Source organism: Trichomycterus rosablanca, chromosome 15, assembly GCF_030014385.1.
Source record: "Trichomycterus rosablanca isolate fTriRos1 chromosome 15, fTriRos1.hap1, whole genome shotgun sequence".
NCBI lineage: Eukaryota > Metazoa > Chordata > Actinopteri > Siluriformes > Trichomycteridae > Trichomycterus > Trichomycterus rosablanca.
Genome location: NC_086002.1, coordinates 25,637,136 through 25,660,190, shown reverse-complemented (window position 1 = coordinate 25,660,190; position 23,055 = coordinate 25,637,136). Strand labels below are relative to the sequence as shown.

The following is a 23,055-nucleotide window of genomic DNA, read 5'->3' as shown; positions in this document are numbered from 1 at the left end:
CTCCTTTGAACTGCTAGCATAGAGGGGGAGCCAAAGAGTCATTTCAAGTGTCGATTCCGAGACAAAAAATCACTAAGGCTTTTGATTCTAAAGAAAAATCTGCATTGATCTCTGTTTTTTTTTAAATATTGTTTTATTTATCTATTTTATTTTTGAAGCTTTATTCCACTTCAGGACACCTTCAGCTGATTGACGTCCTCGTGGCCTGCTCATACGGTTTGGTGGGACGGCCTGATCCTGCCATACGCTCTCTCCGCTTCTCTGAACGCCACTCGGAGGAATAGTTTAACCCTCAGATGCATAAGTGGGTCAAAAATGACCCAGTGAGGTTGTTTTAATGAAAAAGTTATCATTTCATATTCCAGCTATTCCTCAAAAAATCATGTTTTTGATATCACGCCACCTACATGTTTAACTTACCTTTTACACATTTTACATAATTCTAGTTTTTGTATTACTACCCCAATCTTCCATAAGTGGGTCAGATATGACCCACATTCATTTCCTATAGAATTTCATGGGAACCTTTGATTCTTATCAGCTGTGACTGTCAGGAATATATATTTTGTAGACCACACAGACTATATAACAAGTGTCACCCCTTAAGAAGATTATGGAGACACAGCAAGATACATGTAAATATTATCTTCATTTTTTTTACCTTAGAAATGTGTGAGTGCGTGTCATTCATGACTACTGTGTGAAAGATGATCTGTAATTATCATGTATCAACAAATTAACACTAGCTAGCTAATTAAGCTAGCTAACATTACTGTATGTACTGTGTGTGTGTGTGTTGGGATATTCGCCATCCCTGCACAGCAGCACTCGCGTTTTACTTAGGGTACACAGCAGCCCCGGTTCTGGACTGCTTTGCTTGGGGGGGCAGTAAAACCTAATGAGGGGGCATGTTGATAGTCATGTTTTTGAAGCCAGAAATATATTCAAGGCTTGATTTGTGCATGAATGATGACAGCCAAGCTATTGATACTGGCTTAAAGTGATGTATGAGGTAAAGAAATAAAAATGCATGTTTTCGAACTTAAACTTAAAACCCAATGATTAAAAAATACATGTTGATTATGTAAATGGAGAAAAAAGATTATCTAATTGTATTTCATTTTAATACGCCCCCTTAATTAAATTGCCATTAGTTCATTAGCCTAACCGCTAACGGCTAATAAAATAATTTAAGCAACACCTATGTAAGAGGTAAGTAACATTAAAGCAACGAAAAACCACAGTTAAGCAAATATTACCATGTGGAAGTCAGTTTAAACTCAGAAGAGTGTTTACCAGTATACCTGCCTCTCGCTCACACTAACAGAACATATACTGCCGAACTGAACTGTTTGGGGCGGTCTGCCGATTTTTATATGACTCAAAGAGCCAATCAGGAATAAGCAAGGAAATATCTTCACACTGTAAAACAAAATGCATTTTTGTGATTGGTTCAGAGATAATTTTAAAAATAGCCGTTGCTTGCATTGTGCTTGGGGGGGCAAAGACACAATTTGGGGGGGCAATGCCCCCCTCAGCCCCCCCCTAGCGCCGGCCCTGGTACACAGTAAACAACTTTATCGACTAGTTAAGATAAAATACTCGACAACCTTCTTCACTTTGGCTGGCGCAACTCTGCTGCACGAGTCAGCCGTTTATTATCCAGAAGAAAACAAAACATGGTGATAGTGCGGATATATATCTGGGCACTGACGTCATCACGTCATACATACTTGATTGGATGCTGATCAACATGGCTTTGTCCTGCTAACAGATATGCTTAACACTCCCACTCAAAGACATGTTTACAGCTCTCTCGTTCTACTGTATGGCGGAAAACAAAACAAACAAAAAAAAGATACATAACTCATTTTGTACTGTACTCAATTTACAGTATAACTCAAAACAAAAACATTTTACATACTGGCAGTTATAAACAAAAAAAAAAATTCAATAAAAGAAAAATACCTTCTTTACTTCAATTCTTCATTACATTTAATTTTACCTGCCAGCTTTCATTACTCTCCAAACAAATAACCTATGAATTTCTCAAATTTGACCTTTGACACGGGTTTGGTAAGTACATCAGCTACCATGTCTGCAGTAGGACAGTAAACAACATTAATTTTCCCTTCTGTGTGTGCAGACCGTACAAAGTGATATTTTATATCCACATGCTTGCTTCTCTGCCTACATACTGGGTTTTTGGATAACAATATCGCCCCCTGGTTGTCCTCATAGATTTTGACCGGTAAATACTGATTACTACCATCCATCCCTTTCAGTAGTTGAACAAGGTACATGCTCTCCTGAGTTGCGGCTGCTAGAGCCATGTACTCTGCTTCACAGCTAGATAGCGCCACTGTTGGCTGCTTCCTGCTCTTCCATGATATTACTGCACCAGTCTCAGTTAAGCTGAAACAATATCCAGTGGTGCTTCTCCTGTCATTTTTGTCAGCTGCCCAATCAGCGTCACTATATCCCTCAAGCTGTAAGCTTTTCACACATTTCTGGTAACTTAGTTCCTGATCCATAGTACCTTTTAAGTACCTCAGTAAGTGTTTCGCAGCCGTCCAATGCTGTTGCTTTGGTTCTGCCAAGTGTTGTGATAGCTTACTAACTATCCAACTCAAATCGGGTCTAGTACATGTCATGATGTATATCAAGCTACCCACTATCTCTCTGTAACCTGTCGGATCAATTACATCACCATCATTATCAAAATGTAATTTCTGCTCAGATGGGGTGGATCTCGGTTTGCATTCAGACATTCCAAATCTGGCTAACATTTTCTCCATATGTCTCTTTTGTGTAATTTTTATTTCTCCATCACTGTAGTTAAAATCAATACCTAGGAAGTGTTTAAGTGGACCCATATCTTTCATCTTAAACCTTCTCTTCAACATTTCTTTCACACCCCTTAGTATGGTGTTGTCACTAGCCGCTATGATTAAATCATCAACCCACACTAATAGTATGTCTTTCTCGTTCCCAGATTCTCTGGTGTAAACACAGTGGTCAGCATCATTTTGCACAAAACCATTCCCTGTAAGGTGATCATGCAATAACATATTCCAGTTGCGACCGGACTGTTTTAACCCATACAATGACTTGTTGAGTTTACACACAAGATGTTCACCTGTTTTTGACATAACTTCAAAACCTTCCGGTTGCTCCATATATACCTCACAGTCCATGGGAGCATGCAAGTAAGCAGTCTTTACATCCATTTGGTGAAGGATAAGATCCTCTTGCACAGCTACCTGCATCAATGTTCGGACAGAGGTCATGTTGGCAGTGGGTGAAAATGTCTCTTTATAGTCAATCCCTTCCAGCTGACCGTACCCCTTTGCCACATATCTGGCTTTACAAGTCTCAGATCCATCTGGGCTTTCTTTCACTGCATATACCCAGCGACCTCCCACTGCTTGTTTGCCCCGTGGCAGTGGTGTCAGAGTGAAAGTTTCATTCTCAGTTAAGGATTGCATCTCTTCTTTCATCGCATTATACCATAATTTGGATTTCTCTGAATTCTTTGCCTCACTAAACGTTTTAGGTACACCATAGGTCACTCTGTAGAAATAATCCACATTTTCTGTTTCATCATCACAATCTGCTTTGCATTGGTACTCATTCAGGTATTCTGGGGCCTTTCTCTCCCTCACAGGATATCTCTGTTCTACCTGCTCTTTCCCTGTACCATCTACCTGGGTTGGACCTGCCTCAGTCGTCTCCACACTAGGCTCTCTAGTCTCTTCAGACTGTCCCTGACCCTTGCTCACTACCTTTGGTGTTACATCTCCATAGCTCTCTGCGTCATCCTCCATGTCATAACTGGTCTGCGTCTGGCTATCTGCGCTGCCTTTAGTAGTTGTTTTCACAAGCCTATGTTTTAAGACTTTCCCTGTCTCTGGGTAGTAGATGTTGTAAGCTGGGCTATACTTATCATAGCCGACAAAGATCCCTTTGTCACACCTAGCATCCAGCTTCTTTTTGTCCTGCTTATATGCATAACATTCAGATCCGAATACCTTCATGTTAGACAGGTTGGGTGTTTTCCCTGTGAAAACACAGTAAGGTGTCTGCTCTAGACGTTTACTATAACACCTGTTGCAAATCTGAGCTGCTGTTTGCACTGCATATGTCCACAACTGCTTTGGGAGGTTACTTCCCAACAGCATGCATCGTGCCAACTCAAATAATGTTCTCCATCCCCTTTCGGCAGTTCCGTTCTGATGAGGTGAGTAGGGTGCACTTGTCTCGTGCCTTATCCCATTACTCCTAAGTAAGGATTGGAACTCCTGTCCGGTAAATTCTGTACCGTTGTCAGACCTTATACACTTAATTTTCCCATAGGGACCTACATCTGCTATAAATTTTCCTGTAGCTTGTGCTGCATAGCTTTTTGCCTTAAGAAAGTATGGAAAAATCATCCCGCTGTAATCATCAGTAAATGCTATTGCATACTTGTACCCATCTTTATCTGGTGGTTCTATGGGGCCGCATAAGTCTGTGTGCACTAGCTCAAGTATGGATATAGCTTTTACATCTGCCTGTCTGTTCCTGCTTTGTGTGAATTTTCCCTGAGTGCATATTTCACAGTTTTGGTTTAACTTATCATTTTTGCCCTTAATAGACATCCCTTCAACAACATTCTCCAGCTTTGCAATGTCATCAAAGTTACAATGGCCTAGTATTCTGTGCCACGTTTGCATATCATGACAACCATACACTTCATCAATATTTTCACTCTCAACTGTGCTAAGGTAATACAGCTTACCATACACACCCATTTTGAATTTTGTACCGTCTCTGTTGATTAACCAGTCATCACCGTCTTTGAAAAGGACCTCTGCACCGTTGCCTGTTGCTGCCTTGACAGAAAAGATGTTCTGTGGGAACGATGGGATGTAGAGCGCCTGCTTGAGTCTCGTTCTCACTCGTCGTCCCTCACTGTCCAGTAAGTGGACTTCGGCGTCTCCTCTCATCTTCGCCATTCCGCTCACCTTGGTTCCGTCGGCCATCTCGATCATGTGGTCCTCGGGTCTGAAGCTCTTGTCTACCGTTTTGAACTTGGTGGCATCATTGATCATGTGCGATGTGGCGCCGCAGTCAACCATGAGCCCTTTCTTGTTTTCTCCTTGCACTGGACAGTCACTCATCTTAAAGAAAAATGACGACTGTGTATCTGTCTGTTCATCAGCTTTCTTGATTTGGTCACGACCTCGGCCGCGTCCACGGCCGCGCCCTTTTCCTCGCTGTGGCATGTCCCATGCTCAATCATCTCTCCTCTGTTGCACGTTGTTGTGGCATGATCGGGCCATGTGTCCTCTTCTCCCGCACGCGTAGCACTCTATATCAGCCAAGTCCACTTTCTTTCCTCGGCCTCTCCCGCGCGCTTTCGTCGCCCCGCTTGTTCTCATCACGTTGTCCTCGGTCACGTCTCCTCTCCCATATTTCTCTGTACTCTCATAGCTGCGCAGTTTACTTTTAAACTCGCCAAACGTCACGACTTCATTTGTCTGTGTAACGTGCACAACGAACGGTTTGTAGGACTCGGGTAGCCCTTTCACTACCATTGCAATCATAAGTCCATCACTGATTTGTTCGTCCGCTCTCCTTAATGACGTGAAAATAGTCTCTGCTCGAATTATGTACTCAGTAATTGTCTCATCGCTAGTTTTACAGAGTGAGGACAGTTCACAGTACAGACTCACGACTCGTGGCTTGTCCTTTCCGACGTAATGTTTTCGAAGAATCGCCAATGCCTTTCTTCCGTTTCGTTCCGCTTCTCTCATTATTAACGATAAACTTTTGTTGTCCAAAACTTGCACAAGTTCCGCATACGCCTCACCATTTTTTGCTTCCTCTTCGGCGAAAGCTCCTTCATCCTCCTCGTCGATATCTGGCGTCTCCGTGATGGTCTCCCTGAGACTACGGAGTTCCATGTGAGCGAGGAACCTTGTTTCCCAAAGTTCATAATTTTTCTCTTCGCCGTCGAATAAAAGCCTGCTCCACCTGTGGCCTAAGTGACTGGGCCCATAACCTGTTGGGATATTCGCCATCCCTGCAGAGCAGCACTCGCGTTTTACTTACGGTACACAGTAAACAACTTTATCGACTAGTTAAGATAAAATACTCGACAACCTTCTTCACTTTGGCTGGCGCAACTCTGCTGCACGAGTCAGCCGTTTATTATCCAGAAGAAAACAAAACATGGTGATAGTGCGGCTATATATCTGGGCACTGACGTCATCACGTCATACATACTTGATTGGATGCTGATCAACATGGCTTTGTCCTGCTAACAGATATGCTTAACAGTGTGCATGTGTGTAGGTGTCATTTATGTATATTGTGTAAAGAAGTATGTGTTTCTTATCATCTATCATCAAATTTGCCTAATTTGTAGTTTGTGAAACTAGCAGTGATGGCATAGTTACCTTTAAAAAGTAACATGGTTACTTTATTGATTACTTGATTTTAAAAGTAACTGAGTTAGATTACAAGTTACTTTATTAGTTACATTCAGCAGCTGCCGTAATGCAACTGGAGCTGCGTAGGCGATTGAAGCGGAATAAGAAACAAGAAAGAAAACGGAAAACGGAGTCCTCTGTTCACAAGTGTAAGTAAGATAAATAAAACAAAATTTTTAAAGACAAATAAATAACAAAAAGACGATAAATATCCAAAATTTTGGCGAGTGGGGTTTGTAATGAGTCTGTAACTATGGTGATATTACGTCATCACGTCCCCATGTGTAGTACGTAGCGGTGTTGTGTGCATACTGCATTCTGTACTGAAAGTATGTACTTATTTACCGGCAGAGTAGTGCATACTTCCTCCAATCTAGTGCATACTATGTAAGTATGCGATTTCGGACGCAGCTCGTGACTTAATTGTCGCATAGGCCAGACGTCACTCCCCGAGTTGCAAAAATAGGATAAGTAACTTTTATCTGATTACTGGATTGGAAATAGTAACGCGTTAGATTACTTGTTACTGAAAAATGTGGTCAAATTAGAGTTACTAAGTAACGTGTTACTGACATCAGTGGAAACTAGCTAGCTAACCAAGCTAGCTAACATTGGATGGATGGATGGATGGATGGATCTTATCAACCCACACATGAGACGTTAACTGGAAGGTTGCACCCAACTGCAAACCCCAATCATTAACGCATGGGAAAGTGTGGGGTGATAAAAGCCACAATTCAGCCACAGGAAAGAATCAGACAGAGTCAACCGAAGAGAAAGGTGTCCGATCTGCCCAAGTAACAAAGATCGTAAAGTCAACAGTCTGTGTGCAAAATGCGCCTGTACGTACCTGTGTGCAATGATTACAGCCAGACACAGGTAGTTTGTCACAACTGCATACCGTGGGATACACTCTCTCTATCTCTCTCTTTCTCTCTCACACACACACACACACACACACACACTCTCTCTCTCTCTCTCTCTCTCTCTCTCTCTGAGCGGAAGTGAGTGTGAGCGGAGGGCTGTGTGTGTGAGAGCGTCGCTGCTGCGTTTGTTTGAGTGAGTCTTTCTAACTTTTCTCGCTCTCTTCGCTGTTTTTTTTTGGTTGCTGGTTTATATAGTAGTGTTAGTGTTATTGTAGGAGTGTAGTTGTAGTTAGGGGGGAGCGGGAGGTTTTTTGTTTATATCCGCCGGTTGCCAGTTTTTTGGCCGGTCGCCATGGCGGCGGGGGGGAAAACTAAGTATGAGCAGCTCACTCGAAAACATGCGATTAAACTCGCACCTGAGATAAGGTGCTCTGTAGAGGACTGTGTTTTGGCCGTGGGTGATGTGGTGGAGTGCAGCAGTGTTTTAGCTGCGGCCAGAATGAATAAAGGAGTTGTTATTTTTCTGGACAGTGTTGAAAAAGTTAACACGGTAATTACGACTGGTGTTGTGATTCAAGGAACATTTACGCCTGTAATACCCCTAGATTACCCCGCTAAAAAGATCACTTTGTCCAATGTCCCACCCTTTATGACTGATGAGGTGTTAATTGCAGAACTTTCCCGTTTTGGCCAAGTCATGTCACCAGTGAAAATGATTTATTTTGGTGGTAAAAGTCCTCGTGCACGTCATGTTGTCTGTTATAGACGACAAGTTTATATGGTTTTGAAAAACGGCACAGAGAACCTGAACGTGAACTTTAAATTCAAAATCAATGGCTTTGACTATGTTATTTATGCTACCACTGACCACATGAAATGTTTTGGGTGTGGGCAGGAGGGGCATTTAAGGCGCTCCTGTCCTTTGGAGACAGGTGAGGGCACGTCACGAGCCACAGGCTCTTCATCTCCTGGAGATGGGGGGCGCTCAGCTGATACAGGTGCAGGAGTAGAGGCTGTTCCTGGGCCTAATGCAGCTGGGGGTCCTGGTGGAGAGGTTGAGCCTGGTGGTGCAGGAGAGGCTGGGTTAGATTCTGGGGCTAAAGTCACAGAGGGGACTAGTGCTTCTGATAGGCAGGTACAGGTTGAAGAGGGGGGTGCAGTATCTAACACAGCTAGTCAGGAGAATTCTAGACCCAATCTCCCTGAAACTGTAGCTGCTGCTAGTCAGGAGGAGAAGGTTAGTAATGCTGGGTTAGTGGAGGGAGGAAATATGGAGATTGATGCCATAACTGATGAAGCACTCTTTAGGGTGCCAGGAAAAAGGAAACTGAAGCGGGCTAGAACCGGGAGAAGTGATGGGAGAGCACAGGGACTTTCCAGGGGTGAAAAGCGCAAAGATACACTAGATAATGATTCAGGTACTTTAGAGGACTCTGACAGTGACATGTCAGAGCTAGGAAGTCAGTCAGGTTCACGAGAGGCTTACACCTTTGCAAAGATAAAAACGTTCCTTAACAAAACTAAGAATGTAAAAGGTGTGATAATTGAGGATTATTTTCCTGACCTCAAATTGTTTATTCAGTCAGTTCGGCCATTGATGAAGAGTAAAGGTGAAGAACGGTTCAGTAAGCAGGAGATTTACAGGTTGAATAAACTGTTGCTTAAACTGAAATTGGAGCTTAACAATGTTGATGGTTTTGAGACAACCTAGCTTCTTTCTGTTTCTCACCTTGTTGTGGCTCATACTGCTACCTTTCTTATTTTCTTTTATGAGTAAAATAAAGGTGGGGTCTTTAAATCTAAATGGGGCTCGCAACATACAGAAAAGAGCAATGGTATATGAATTAGCAAAGCAGAAGGGTATTGATATTTTATTTGTTCAAGAAACACATAGTGATCTTGTCAATGAGGTTGACTGGAGAAAAGAATGGGATGGGGAGATTGTTTTTAGCCATCTGACTTCAACTTCAGGGGGGGTGGCTATTCTGTTTGCAAAAAAATTTCTTCCAATGTCTTTTGAAGTAGAACATGTGGTGCAAGGAAGGTGCTTGATGGTTCTTGCCAAATTTGATAAATTTAAACTGGTTTTGTGCAATGTGTATGCTCCTACTCTTGGTCTTGATAGGGTTCTCTTTATGAACACTGTTAATGATGCTTTGCATAATATTTGTTCTGAAGATTTTTTGTTTATGGGGGGGGATTTCAATTGCACTGAGGATGATGTTTTAGATAGAAATCATACTGAACCTCATGCTGCATCACAGCGAATTCTTAGAGAGTCTCTGAAAGCATATAGCTTGTGTGATGTGTGGAGAGTCTTGAATAAGACTCTGAGGCAGTATACTTGGGCAAAGGTGAGGGATGGTTTTGTGTCTCTAGCCAGATTGGACCGCTTCTATTCTTTTAAACACCACCTTAATGTTTTTAAAAGTTGTGATATCACACCGGTTGGTTTTTCAGATCATAGCTTGGTTTTATGTTCTGTCTTTATTGCTAATATTAAATGTAAGAGTGCTTACTGGCACTTTAATGTATCTTTGCTGTCTGACTCTAATTTTAGGAAAGTCTTTGAGACGTATTGGAATAATTTTAAAATGCAAAAGCAGTATTTTCAGAGTTTACGTGAATGGTGGGATTGTGGGAAGGTAAACATAAGACAGCTCTGTCAGCAGTACACTTTTAACGTCTCAAGGTACATCACTCAGGCAATAAAGTCACTTGAGGCTGAAATTATTGAAATACAGCGACAACTGGAGTTTACTGGAGATCAGGGTCGGGCTGCAGTCCTGGAGTCCAGGACATCAGCCCTTAAGGACCTGTTGGGCGTCAGGGCACAGGGGGCCTTGGTCCGATCGCGTTTACAAAATCTAACGCAGATGGATGCTCCATCTCAGTTCTTTTTCAGCCTTGAAAAAAAGAATGGACAGAGCCGCTTTATTCATGCCCTGCGCTCGGAGGATGGACAAGATCTAACAGAGCCAGTTGAGATCAGGAAACGGGCTGTGCGGTTCTATTCAGAACTGTACAAAAGTGAGTACAAGCCGGATGCAGAGCTGGCTAATGGTTTCTTTGATGGAATGCCCAAGATCTCTAGAAACTCTAGAGTGGCTCTTGAAAGGCCGTTAGAAGAACATGAGCTATATGCAGCTCTACAGGGCATGAAGGGTGGAACCACCCCAGGCATAGATGGCATACCTGTAGAATTTTACAAGGTCTTCTGGACTGAGCTTGGTGCCGATCTGTTAGCTGTCCTTAATGAGAGCCTGGATGAGGGCTGCTTACCTTTGAGCTGCAGACGGGCAATTATCACCTTGTTACCTAAAAAGGGCAACTTACAGGAGATTAAGAACTGGAGACCAGTGAGTCTCTTGTGCACTGATCTTAAGGTTTTCTCAAAGTGCCTGGCTAATAGGTTAAAGAATGTGATGGGGCAGGTCATACATTATGACCAGACCTACTGTGTGCCTGGTAGATCCATTAGGGACAATGTTTTCTTGGTGCGTGATGTTTTGGACATTTCCAGGATTCATGGGCTTGATTTTGGTCTCATTTCCCTAGACCAAGAAAAAGCTTTCGATAGAGTTGAACACCAGTATTTGTGGCAGACATTAGAAGTCCTGGGCTTTGGCCCTGATTTTCTTAAAATGTTAAAAGTGTTGTATCAGGAGGTTGAAAGTGTTTTAAAGATTAATGGGGGTTTGAGTGCACCATTTAAAGCTTGTCGTGGCATACGCCAGGGGTGTGCGCTCTCTGGGATGCTATATGCCTTGGCCATTGAGCCACTGCTTAATAAACTCCGCTCTAATATCGTTGGCTTAGATTTGGGACGGGGTGGACTATCTAGGCTTCAACTTTCGGCTTATGCAGATGACATTAGAATAATTATAAGTGAACAATCAGATGTTGACAAACTGGTTGATATTGTGCAGGACTTTGGGTGTTTATCTGCAGCCAAAGTAAACTGGGAAAAGAGCGAAGCTTTAGCAGTGGGGCAGTGGCCTGGGGGCTTACTGCAGCTACCAAGCAACATGGCCTGGAAAAGAGGGGGGCTGAAATATTTGGGTATATTTTTAGGAGATGACTTGTTTCAGCAGAAAAACTGGGAGGGTACATTGGAGAGAATGACAGGCCGCCTGAAGAAATGGAAGTGGATCCATGGACAATTATCTTTTAGAGGAAGAGTGCTTGTAATCAACAATTTAGTTGCCTCAATGCTTTGGCACAGACTGTCTTGTGTAGAACCTCCTATTGGATTATTAGCACGTTTGCAAACATGTCTGGTGGATTTTTTTTGGGACCGTCTCCACTGGGTCCCACAGAGTGTGCTTTACCTGCCCAGGGAGGAGGGGGGGCAAGGACTCATCCACCTTTCCAGCAGAATGGCTACTTTTCGTCTGGAGTTCCTGCAGAAATATCTGACTGGTAATACGGACCTAGTTTGGAGGGAAGTGGCTAACAGTATTCTACACACTGTTGATGGACTGGGGCTGGATACAGCATTGTTTTTTATGGATTATAAACTATTACACCTGAATGGATTATCTCTTTTTTATCGTGGAATTTTTAAGTTTTGGTCTCTTTTTAAACACTGTCGACTGGAACAGAACTCTCTCTACTGGCTGCTGGAGGAGCCTCTGATCAAAGGGGCTCGTTTAGATGTGTCGGCTGAAGGGACCCTTGGTCTTTCACACAGACTCTGTGCCTCAAAAACAGTTAAACTACAGAACTTGGTGGATGTGGCAGGACCGGACCTCAGTAATAATCATGCTGTTGCCTCACTGTTAGGGCAGAGGTCTTCACGGCATGCCAAGATCTTCCTGGACTTATTGAGTGGCAGGCTGTCTTTAGAGGACAAGTCCCTCCTGCAGGATTATGGGAGAGGGAACTTAACACCAGATAAAAAGGACCCTTTTCCAAAGACTGGTATAACACCTAACCTTGAAGGTGTGTCGGGTCCTTTATTGTCTGTTTCAGATTGCCAGGACTTGGACCTCCTCACTGTGTCAGGCCAGGTTTTATACAAATGTTGTGTGAAAGTTTTTAATAAGTCAGTACTCAATGGAAGGCCTGACACAGCGTGGAGGGACAAGCTTGGAGTGGGTTTGGACAAACAGCCAGTGTGGAGGGTATTGTACAAGCCCCCTCTCACAAAGAGATCGGGCGATCTGCAGTGGAGAATTCTGCATGGTGTTATAGCTGTTAACGCTTTTGTTTCAGTTATTAATCCAGAGGTCAGTGCTTTGTGGGTTTTCTGTGGTCTCAGAGAGACAGTTTTTCATTGTTTTTTAGAATGTCGGAGGCTAAAACCCCTTTTTGACACACTTGGTTTGATCTATCAGAGGGTTGGGGTTGATTTTAACCCTATTGTTTTTATATTTGGGGCTGGATATAGTAAAAAAAAAAGAGTTAAGTGGCAGTTGCTTAACTTTTTATCTGGCCAGGCAAAACTGGCTGTATATAACTCTAGAAAAAACAAAATGGAGGATAGATCAGGCCAAGAGGTGTTGCCATTGTTTCTAGCTCATGTAGAGTCCAGGATCCGTTTTGAGTTTGGCTTTCATAAGCTCATGAATACCATTGAGATTTTTGAAATAGAATGGTGTTACAAGGATATTTTGTGTAGTGTGGAGGAAGGAAAGCTAGCCTTGGCCAGCCCCTGGAACTGAGTGTGTAAAAGGTTTTTTTTACTGTCTTTGTCTTTAAGTGTCTTAAGTTATTGTATTGTGTGTTTAAATTGTGCTTTTTTGTGCAATAATTGAATAAAGTTGTTTTTAAAAAATCAAAAAAAAATCTCTCTCTCTCTCTCTCGCTCTCTCTCTCTCTCGCTCTCTCTCTCTCTCTCTCTCTCTCTCTCTCTCTCTCTCTCTCTCTCTCTCTCTCTCTCTCTCTCTCTCTCTCTCTCTCTCAATTCAAAAGTGCTTTATTAGCATGACAAATATTCACATTTGTATTGCCAAAGCGCATTTACAAACTAGATAATAAATGGAAAAAAAATTTTTTTGCATACTTCAATCCTAACAATAATAACGAGACGATATTTTAAGTGTATCCAGAGCGGTAGAGAGAACAGAGTGACGAAGGCACAGATGAGCCAATCCTAAACGCGCCGTCATGTACCAGGGAAACACATACACGCCCCCTCACATACTGCCCTCCCCTCCTCCCCTCTCTTCTCCTCCGTTCTCCCGCCCGTGTAATGTATGATACAGAAAAGCTTCTCTTAAGCAACAATTACATTATATTATGTCACAATAACATTTACACTAACAATTACATTATGTCACAATAACATTTACACTAATAATTACATTTTGTAAGGTGCTCATATACGTGAGTGCACATACATATACACATTTATACGGACAGTTTTATGGGGATGTGTGACAAAAGCATTATTACACATAAAACAGGACCAGTCATACTTAGTTTTTTGAAAAAATTTTTTTGCATACTTCAATCCTAACAATAATAACGAGACGATATTTTAAGTGTATCCAGAGCGGTAGAGAGAACAGAGTGACGACACTCCTGTAGAGAACCGCTGTAATGTTTTTTTTTTTACTAATTTTACTGGAGTAATATTTTACTTTGGATATCTCTACTTTAACTCGACTACATTCTGTACCTTCTCCAGCACTTACATTAGACAAAATGAACTTGGGCATATTCACAATGAATTCATTAATGTATTACATGTAGGAATCAAGGTTATAATAGTTTTGGATTTTTCATTATAGTTTAGTTTTATTTCGTTGTGACTTTTTTCTCTCTAATTTAGTTAGTTTTAATAAGTTTTTGTAGTGGGTTTGCTAGTTCTTTTTAATTTTTATTATTTTTTTAATGCTTAGTTTTAGTTTAGTTTTTATTAGTTCTAGTATTAGTTTTAGTTTTTTTTTATACTTTGGGCCATTTTTCAGGTGTAGGATTCAAAACGGTCAGAGTAAGTATTGTGTAATAAAAACTCAACAAAAGATACTATTTAAAAATGTTTTTCAAATACTGTTGAACAACCAACTGTCCACAAAAACTGTAACAGTCCACAGGATTGCAGCCGTAAGTGCAAAATGTGTATAATACTGCTGCTGAAATGTAGTTGTTGACAGTTACCATCTTTCAGCCAGTTATTTAAAATGAGTCTGTTCACATGAACTGGATATGCTGATAGCTGATCAGAATGAATTAAAAGTCACTCAGAAGTTACAATTCAAGTCCAAATTTCTGCCTCTGGTATTTTTAATGCACAGTTTTAGTTATTTTAATTTTACTTAACAAAAATATTGTAATATAATAATAAGGACCATGGCGAGTGCAGCCAGTGGGGGGGCAGTGAGGTGAGTGGTTGAGTTAATGTTGTGGAGGCCCCCCTGCCATGGGCCCCGGTGCACCTTCTGTATCTGCCGTAGTTTTTCCTGCCCTTGTAATTCACACAAGAACTATTTTTCCTTAAAAATGTTTCCTCTCACCTGTCATGTAATGTGAATTATACATCTAGTGTCTGGCCCTTTAAGAATGTTAAGTGTACTATAGGGGCACAGGGAGCGAGTGTGTAGGGAAGCTATCAGAAGTTCTGTTCATCAGAGTTCTGCTTCATGCACTTTTAAGAAACAAAAATTACCACAGAGACGCAAATTTACGTGACACCAACAGCTCAATAAAAATAGTTTGATTAAAAAAATCTCCGCGATTAACGACAGCCCTAATAATAATATAAACTAATTCATGACACATCAGAAAAACATCAACTTAACTTTTGCTGTGGTCATTTTGCAGGCTAGCGTGGAGAGCAGAAACGGAATGTAAACATGAAGTGCCGTCAGGGAGCCCAATCCCCCCCTATCTCAATCCGCTCCCTACTCACTCCCCCTCTCCACTCCGCCTCCGTTTGCGCGTTCACGTGGAGGGTCCCTCTGTAGTGGAGTGTTAGTGAGGAGGGAGCGGATTGGGAAAGACCGCATGAGGTACCGTACGGTGCCGGCAGCTCACCTAAAACTGCTCGAGTGGAAAACATCGATTTCATATCAGTTCACAATGCTCATAAATAAAATGATGAACACGAAAACGAAGGCTAATATAATTATAGTTATCTATAATTTTAGTACGTTCTCGTTAGTTTTGTAAACGCCTAATACAGTTACAGTTAGTTATCGTTTTTTTTTTTTATTTTAACAGCACCGGGTTTGTTTGGCGAGATCAAGGAGTGTAGCAACTCTCTCTCTACAGCTCTGAGTGTATTATAATATCTTTTTTAAGAGTAGTGATATTTTATTGTGTGTAAGCTCCTAAACTCACCACATAGTGACAGTCGTGGACAACTCGTGAAAAACAACAGTGCCCAAAACTAGTAATATATTAATAAATAAAAAAAAATCAAGTATTACAAACAAGGGAAGCTAGCTAGATAAAGTGTGTATAACATATTCAGATATAATATTTAAAAAGAGGAAAATTCTCTTAACTTGATAAGATGGGTGGCTCTTAAAAGAACCGTTGGTTTGCCAGAGCGACTAAGGCGCTTTACTTGGAGCTGGTGTACTTGGTGACGGCCTTGGTACCCTCGGACACGGCGTGCTTGGCCAGCTCACCGGGAAGCAGCAGGCGCACGGCGGTCTGGATCTCCCTGGAGGTAATGGTGGAGCGCTTGTTGTAGTGAGCCAGACGAGAGGACTCACCAGCGATACGCTCGAAAATGTCGTTGACGAAGGAGTTCATGATGCCCATAGCCTTGGAGGAGATCCCGGTATCAGGGTGGACCTGTTTCAGGACCTTGTACACGTAGATAGCGTAGCTCTCCTTCCTGGCCTTTCTGCGCTTCTTACCTCCTTTGCCGGCGGTCTTGGTGACGGTTTTCTTGGAGCCCTTCTTGGGCGCGGCCTTCGCTGGTTCGGGCATGATGCTGCTGTTTCCTCTAGAACAAACTGCAAGTGAATGTAGACGCTCTACACGCCCGCTTTATTAACCCTGCATGCTGAGTAAGCCAAGTTGGAACACGTAACTCTGATTGGTCCAAGGTCCTGGGTTTCTATTGGACAGACAACATACCGTTCCACGCCCCCTTCTGCCCCATTCACTAGAATCTGTTCTTTGTTGTCTGTTCCCGCTTAATCTGAGGTCGATACATGTTTTAAAAACCGAATATAAACGAACTAATATGTAACTAATGTTTAATGTTAAGAATTTTTTTCTAAACATGTTGTGCCAGAACAAAGAAAGACAAACAAAGGAACAATCCTAAACCCTATTACAATTTACTATAATCGCCATGTTTGTCGCATTTTTTTAAAAATTGTACAATTAGGTGGGACAAACAGCCATTAGAGACATGACAGTGTAGCCAAAAAAAAACATATTAGGAATATGGAAAGACAGTGTGGGAGAATACAGCAGTGTATAATCAAAAATTCATTTTAGTTCAAATCAGTACAGTTGTAGTGAAAATTGAATTTGAAACAAACAAATAGCTTTAAAAACCTTTCAGTGCTTGTAAAAGTAGCATTAGAGACACGTTATGATAAAAACAAAGAACTAAAACACCTGCAGCAGTGTAGGAGGAGGTGTAGGGTAAATAGAACATGAGGGTAAAATTGTGTTGGAATGTGTAATATATAAATGGACAACACCAGTGTTTGTTGCTAGCTTTTGCGGATGTGTGTGTGTGTGTGAGAGAGAGAGAGAGAGAGAGAGAGAGAGAGAGAGAGAGAGAGAGAGAGAGAGAGAGAGTTTAAGAAAAAAGTAAAATAGGTGAATATTTACATTTTCAGCAGACGCCTTTATCCAAAGCGACTAATATTACAGTGTACAGTCTGAGCAGTTGAGGGTTAAGAGCCTTGCTCAAGGGCCCAACAGTGATAACCTAGCAGTGGTGGGGCTTGAACCAGTGACCCTCTGGTCACTGGCCTAGTACCTTAACCACTAGGCTACAGCTGGCCCTGAATATGTGTCACCTGGACTGCTAGAGCCATAGATGTTTTGTTAAAGTGGGTGTTAGGGTCATAAATGAGTGAATAACTAAAAAAATACATAAACAATGAATACATTAAACACATAAAAAATGTGTAAAGCAGTGTTTGGATTTGTCTGTGCCGAACAATACTGATGCAAGTCTTTATAAGTGACATCTGTGTTAAAAATGTGTTTGTATATTTCACTGTATTGTGAGAAATGGGAAGTTATAAGTCATATTCTGCTAAAGCATAACGTTTCATAAACATATTTCAAAGTCAGACACATCTTGATTAAAGTGAAAGTGGTCAAAGCTGTGTATCAATAAAATCCAAATAAGTGAAAGAAGACATTTTATGTTTCAGTGTTAGCTGTGTTAAAGCCATTTCTGAGTTTTAAAAAGAATTATAAAAAAAAAAAAAATAGATTTGAATCGGTTGTGTAAGTGTAGGAGCCATGTGTTGTTTTAGAAATGTGTCCGTATATGTGAACTCAGTTATGATTTAGGTGTGTGTGAGTGTATCCAGCTTCACCGTAATGTGTTCGCGAATAGAACTGTGAGTGCAATAGATAAAAACTGCCATGGGCGTCTATTTTTTTACTGAAGTGAAACATGGGGTTATATTAGTTTGGGTTAGAAGGAGGTTGGGCTTAAATTGAGCTCAACAGATATCATCTGTGCTGCCTAGGAACACAAGGCGCACCTGGAGGTGATGAACCACACCTGGGTCCTCATGCCTTCAGATCAGGTAGTGAGAACAATGAGTTCCAGCCTGAGTGTGAGTGCCAGCCGGAGAACCTGCAAACGGTGACAAAAACCCGTCAGAAATGGGAGTCGGTGCTGCGGGACTCAGAGGGCAAAGGTTAAAGTTACACGCGCGCGCACACACACACACACAGTACAAAATACAGACTGTGTACACCGTGCAACACCAACGCCACTAAATCCTCCTAACAATTTTTATATTACATAAAAATACATAAAAGTATACATACATAAAAGAAAACACACACACACACACAGTGGCGACTGAAACACATGAAATACCAAATTAGAAAAGGCATAATTGTGAATACGGTTGTTTTATTACCATTATTACAATAACCAGTCTTATGGTTAACATTCATTTACATTTTCAGCATGCGCTTTTTTCCAAAGCGACTTACACAATGAGCTGAACATGATGAGCAATTGAGGGTTAAGGGCCTTGCTCAGGGACCCAACAGTGGCAACTTGAACCGGCAACCTTCTGTTTACTAGTCCAGTGCCTTAACCACTGAGCTACCACTGCCCTACATTCAATATTCTGCTCATTCCTTATGCCTTCATCCAGCGTGTTTGCATTCTACCAATGTACAGCCATACTGTAGATTACACTACAATCAGTTAATACCATCTCTGTGTAAAATACAGACTGTGTACACCGTGCAACACCAACACCACTAAATCCTCCTAACAATTTTTTATATTACATAAAATATAATATAATATTCTATATGCTTTATAGAACCCCATAAACATACACCACTATAAACATTATTAATCATGTGTTATAAGACACCTGTCAATCTTTAATCAGCTGTACTTATGTAACCTTGTTTATAATTGTTGTAAGAACATGTGAAGTACATCTCTACACACACCAAAACATATTAAACAGTTTTTCCTAATATTTATAACTGATAAATATAACTAAATTATAACTCGGAACACGCACACACGATGGAATAAAAAATAAATAAAAAAAGTTATGAAAAGTGCCCATTTCAGTGGAAGCATGTAAGTGGCTCTTAAAAGAGCCTTTGGGGATAACTGGATGGAGTGGGTTCGTTTAAGCCCGCTCTCCGCGAATACGGCGGGCCAGCTGGATGTCCTTAGGCATGATGGTCACCCTCTTGGCATGGATGGCGCACAGGTTGGTGTCCTCGAACAGACCGACCAGGTAAGCCTCACTGGCCTCCTGCAGAGCCATGACGGCAGAACTCTGGAAGCGCAGATCGGTCTTAAAGTCCTGAGCGATCTCTCTAACCAGGCGCTGGAAGGGCAGCTTGCGGATGAGCAGCTCAGTGGACTTCTGATAACGGCGGATTTCACGCAGAGCCACGGTACCTGGCCTGTAACGGTGAGGTTTCTTCACACCGCCAGTAGCCGGGGCGCTCTTGCGGGCAGCCTTAGTGGCGAGCTGCTTCCTCGGCGCTTTACCACCGGTGGACTTACGCGCGGTCTGCTTGGTTCTTGCCATCGCGTCTGGAACTCCGCACTTCACGAACGGTAGAACACAATATGTTAGCCCGCCCAACACGCTCTATTTAAGTACCAGAGCCGCTCCGCGCTCATTGGGCGTCTTGATGACGCTCTTTTCTCATTGGACGAACGTGCTTACGTCAAATGTCGCTTACTGGTCGGCGTTCTGCCGCTGCCTCGTTTCAAAAAACATAATATTTCCTCTATGCTGTTGGCGGGATTTATAATACTTTCCTTTCTTTCTTTGTGCTTTTAGAACACAGCTTACAATCGCATTTAAAGTATATACCTTTTTAAAAAATATATTATTGAATATTTCGTTCATTTTGCTTGTTGTTAGTTATTATTAGCATTATTATTATTTTTGTTTCATGTGTATTACACAAACACGTTTGTTGCACCACTTTTAATCGTCTATATTGTTGGTTTTGTTACTGCAAGTGATCTATAACTTGGCTAATGTATACATATATAGGGATATATGTAAAGATAAGATAGAAAGGGAAAAAATAAATCGTACATATTGATTTGTTAATTTTAACGTGATAAATCACGTGTTTTATGCCGTGTGAGTCTATGAAACGATATTACATTTGTTTTGTTTACACATTAGCTGAAGAAATTGCACTTTTTCTGTGGAAATGGGTGGCTCTTAAAAGAGCCTTTTGGTTATAACACGAGAGCGACTTTACTTGGCCTTGGATGGTTTCTCGGTCTTCTTGGGCAACAGAACAGCCTGGATGTTAGGCAGCACACCGCCCTGAGCGATGGTTACACCTCCAAGCAGTCTGTTCAACTCCTCGTCGTTACGCACGGCCAACTGCAGATGACGAGGAATGATACGAGACTTCTTGTTATCTCTGGCGGCGTTACCAGCCAACTCGAGGATCTCAGCGGTCAGATACTCCAGCACGGCAGCCAAGTAGACAGGAGCTCCAGCTCCCACACGCTCGGCGTAATTACCCTTACGTAGCAGTCTGTGAACACGGCCCACGGGGAACTGAAGTCCGGCACGAGATGAACGAGTCTTGGCCTTAGCTCTAGCCTTACCACCGGTCTTCCTTTTTAAATATGATCTTTATTAAGACATGATTTTCAGAACAAAGTTATTATCATTACATTACAATCCGAACCAGATAAAGAACACAGCAATAACACATACAAAACATAAAATCTATTACATACAAATTTTTACAACTTAAGTATCGACCATGGAAATTTTTTCTTAGCTTTAAGATCTTCAGTTCGCAACCGTCTTAAGTGACAAACAATCTGTTTAAAAACAATGTCAGCACTTATATTAATTTGGTCTATAATTATTTTGCATCTTGTTTTCCAAATCTTTGTATTCACCACACAAATAATTAGCCAGTAAAATTCTTCAATATTTGTATGTACATTATCAAAAATACCATACATTATTGTTCTCATATTTATATCAAAATCCAAATTTAATGTTTTTACTTTATTCCAAATGTTGGTGTTTCTTGTACAGTTCAACAAAAGATGTTCAATTGTTTCTTCTTCCAGACAACCATGTATAGGACATTTAGTGGTGGTGACATAGCAACTCCATTTCACAATTGTTCTAACAGGTAGTCTATGATTTATTATTAGCCACATAGTGTCTCTTATATTTTCAGAAATATTTTTAGAGAGTATGTTCTTTATTATTATCTTACTTTCATTTAAATCTGTCTGTCTATACTGTAAGGTTTCTCCATGATAAAATGTATTAATTAATTTATAAATTTCTTTATTTGATAAGTTAATCCAGTCAATATTTAAGTTTGTATGCTTAAATGTGAAATCACCATAAATAAGTTTATAATAAAATACATCTTTTCTTTTCTTTCCTTTTTGTTTCAACCATTCAGATTCCTTTAGTATCCACTTAGTCTTCCTTTCCATTGCTTGTGCTATGTTTTTACAAAATGCAATTTTTAATTTAATGCCTAAGTCGATTGCTCCTAAACCTCCTTGTAACTTTGGTTTAAACAAAAGGGTTCGTTTTGTTACCTCCCTATTTGTATTCCATATAAATTTAATACACAATTTGTTCAGGCGATTAATACATTTTTCATCTGGTGGAAAAACAGTAGCAAGAAATAATAATTTAGATAAAATAAAGGTTTTAATAATATGTATGCGAGTTTTATAGTTAGAGCCTTTGAATTTGTCCAGTTCATGTTTCACTGACTCTTCTTTCTTTTCCCAGTTTAGTTCACGTGCTCTGTCTTTAGATACATATATACCCAGTACTTTTATTTCTTCTTTTATATTAACTTCTAGATAGGGTTGTGTATTTCCTCCTATCCAAATACCTTCTGTTTTCATTTGGTTAAGTTTTGCACCTGCTATTATTTCATATTCATTAAAATAGTCTTTTAATATATTGTATTCAAATTGGTTTTTAATAAAGACTGTTATATCATCAGCATAAGCTGAGATTTTAATTATGTTGTTCTTAGAAAGTTTTATACCTTGTATTCTTGGGTCATGCTTGATTTTATTTAGAAGAGGGCTAATAGCTAGTACATAAAGGGCTGCACTTAAGGGGCAGCCTTGTTTAACTCCCCGTTCCACTAAGAAGGAATCTGTCAAAACACTGTTTACTTTTACTTGTGTCACAGATGTTTTATATAATAGCTTAACCATATGTATAAATTTAGGAGGAAACCCATAGTGTTCCAACACCAACCAAAGATATTCTCTAGATATTAAATCAAAAGCCTTCTTTTGGTCAAGAGCAATAATAAAATAATCGTTAATGTTTTTATTTGTCATTATCTCTCTTAAAGAATTCAAGTTGTCCCACATATATCTGCCTTTTATTGCACATGTCTGTTCCAATTCTATCAAATTGTCTAAATGTTCATTTATTCTATTCATTAAAATCTTAGCAAATATTTTATAATCTACGTTCATTATTGTAATTTGTCGCCAATTATCAAAATCATGTGGATCTCCTTTTTTAAAAATTAAGTTAATTACACTTTGATAAAAAGATTCATGCATTTTGCAGTTATTTATTCCATCATTAAAAGCGGATGCCAATAATTCCCCCACATCTTGTTTAAATAACTGATAGAATTCGGTGGGTATGCCATCTGTGCCGGGAGATTTACCTTTATTTAGTTGTTTAATGGCAATAAGAGTTTCATCACATGATATAGGTCTTCCTAGGTCTTCTGAACAATAAACAGTATCTTTTGTGCATGTACTCAAAAAGGACCGCACTTTTGTAATGTCTACTTCTATTTTTTTATACATCTTTTCACAAATATTTCTTATTAATATACATTTTTCACTTTCATCCTCAATTATTTTTCCCTTATCATTTCGTATCCCGGCAATATATTTATTTGATTTTCCTTCTCTTAATTGTTTAATTATATTTGTAATATTTGCTGGTTGATTTATGTCATGACCTGCTTGCATTTGAGGGCTTATAGTTAGTTCATCATTAATTTCAGTTAATTTTATTTTAATGTCATTTAATCTATTCTCTTCTTCAGAGGTCAACCCA

The 23,055-nt window shown here is 40.5% G+C and overlaps 3 protein-coding genes across 6 annotated transcripts; all 3 read right to left on the bottom strand.

Annotated features, from left to right (window-relative positions):
* Nucleotides 1-1,623: 1,623 nt before the first annotated feature.
* Nucleotides 1,624-16,231, bottom strand: LOC134328903 (histone H2B-like). Of its 4 annotated transcripts, none has more exons than XM_063010143.1 (2): nucleotides 15,799-16,231; nucleotides 1,624-1,824 (listed from the first exon to the last, which is right to left on the bottom strand). In XM_063010143.1, the coding sequence occupies exon 1, from the start codon at nucleotides 16,229-16,231 to the stop codon at nucleotides 15,857-15,859; it is 375 nt and encodes a 124-aa protein (XP_062866213.1). In that variant the 3' UTR covers nucleotides 1,624-1,824; nucleotides 15,799-15,856. The 4 variants fall into 4 exon arrangements, with proteins under 4 accessions (XP_062866213.1, XP_062866210.1, XP_062866212.1 ...); XM_063010140.1 differs by lacking the exon at nucleotides 15,799-16,231 and adding an exon at nucleotides 4,781-5,885; XM_063010142.1 differs by lacking the exon at nucleotides 15,799-16,231 and adding an exon at nucleotides 4,790-5,885.
* Nucleotides 16,232-19,113: 2,882 nt separating this feature from the next.
* Nucleotides 19,114-19,524, bottom strand: LOC134328922 (histone H3). Its single transcript, XM_063010163.1, has one exon. The coding sequence runs from the start codon at nucleotides 19,522-19,524 to the stop codon at nucleotides 19,114-19,116; it is 411 nt and encodes a 136-aa protein (XP_062866233.1).
* A 690-nt stretch (nucleotides 19,525-20,214) lies between these two features.
* On the bottom strand, nucleotides 20,215-22,027 carry LOC134328421 (histone H2A-like). The gene is made up of 3 exons (XM_063009517.1): nucleotides 22,010-22,027; nucleotides 20,722-20,798; nucleotides 20,215-20,602 (listed from the first exon to the last, which is right to left on the bottom strand). Exons 1-3 carry the CDS (start codon nucleotides 22,025-22,027, stop codon nucleotides 20,215-20,217), a joined length of 483 nt encoding a protein of 160 aa, XP_062865587.1.
* Nucleotides 22,028-23,055: the final 1,028 nt, after the last annotated feature.

Bases quoted from the DNA above. Each gene is read 5' to 3' on its own strand.
- LOC134328903 (XM_063010140.1), bottom strand. From the start codon at position 5,267: ATGCCACAGCGAGGAAAAGGGCGCGGCCGTGGACGCGGCCGAGGTCGT. The intron at 1,825-4,780 runs GTAAGCTGTATT...TCCGCCATACAG, and splicing joins ATTCAAAATGGGTGTGTATG to TAGAACGAGAGAGCTGTAAA.
- LOC134328922 (XM_063010163.1), bottom strand. From the start codon at position 19,524: ATGGCAAGAACCAAGCAGACCGCGCGTAAGTCCACCGGTGGTAAAGCG.
- LOC134328421 (XM_063009517.1), bottom strand. The intron at 20,603-20,721 runs GTAAAAATTTGT...GTCTTAATAAAG, and splicing joins CCATGGTCGATACTTAAGTT to ATCATATTTAAAAAGGAAGA.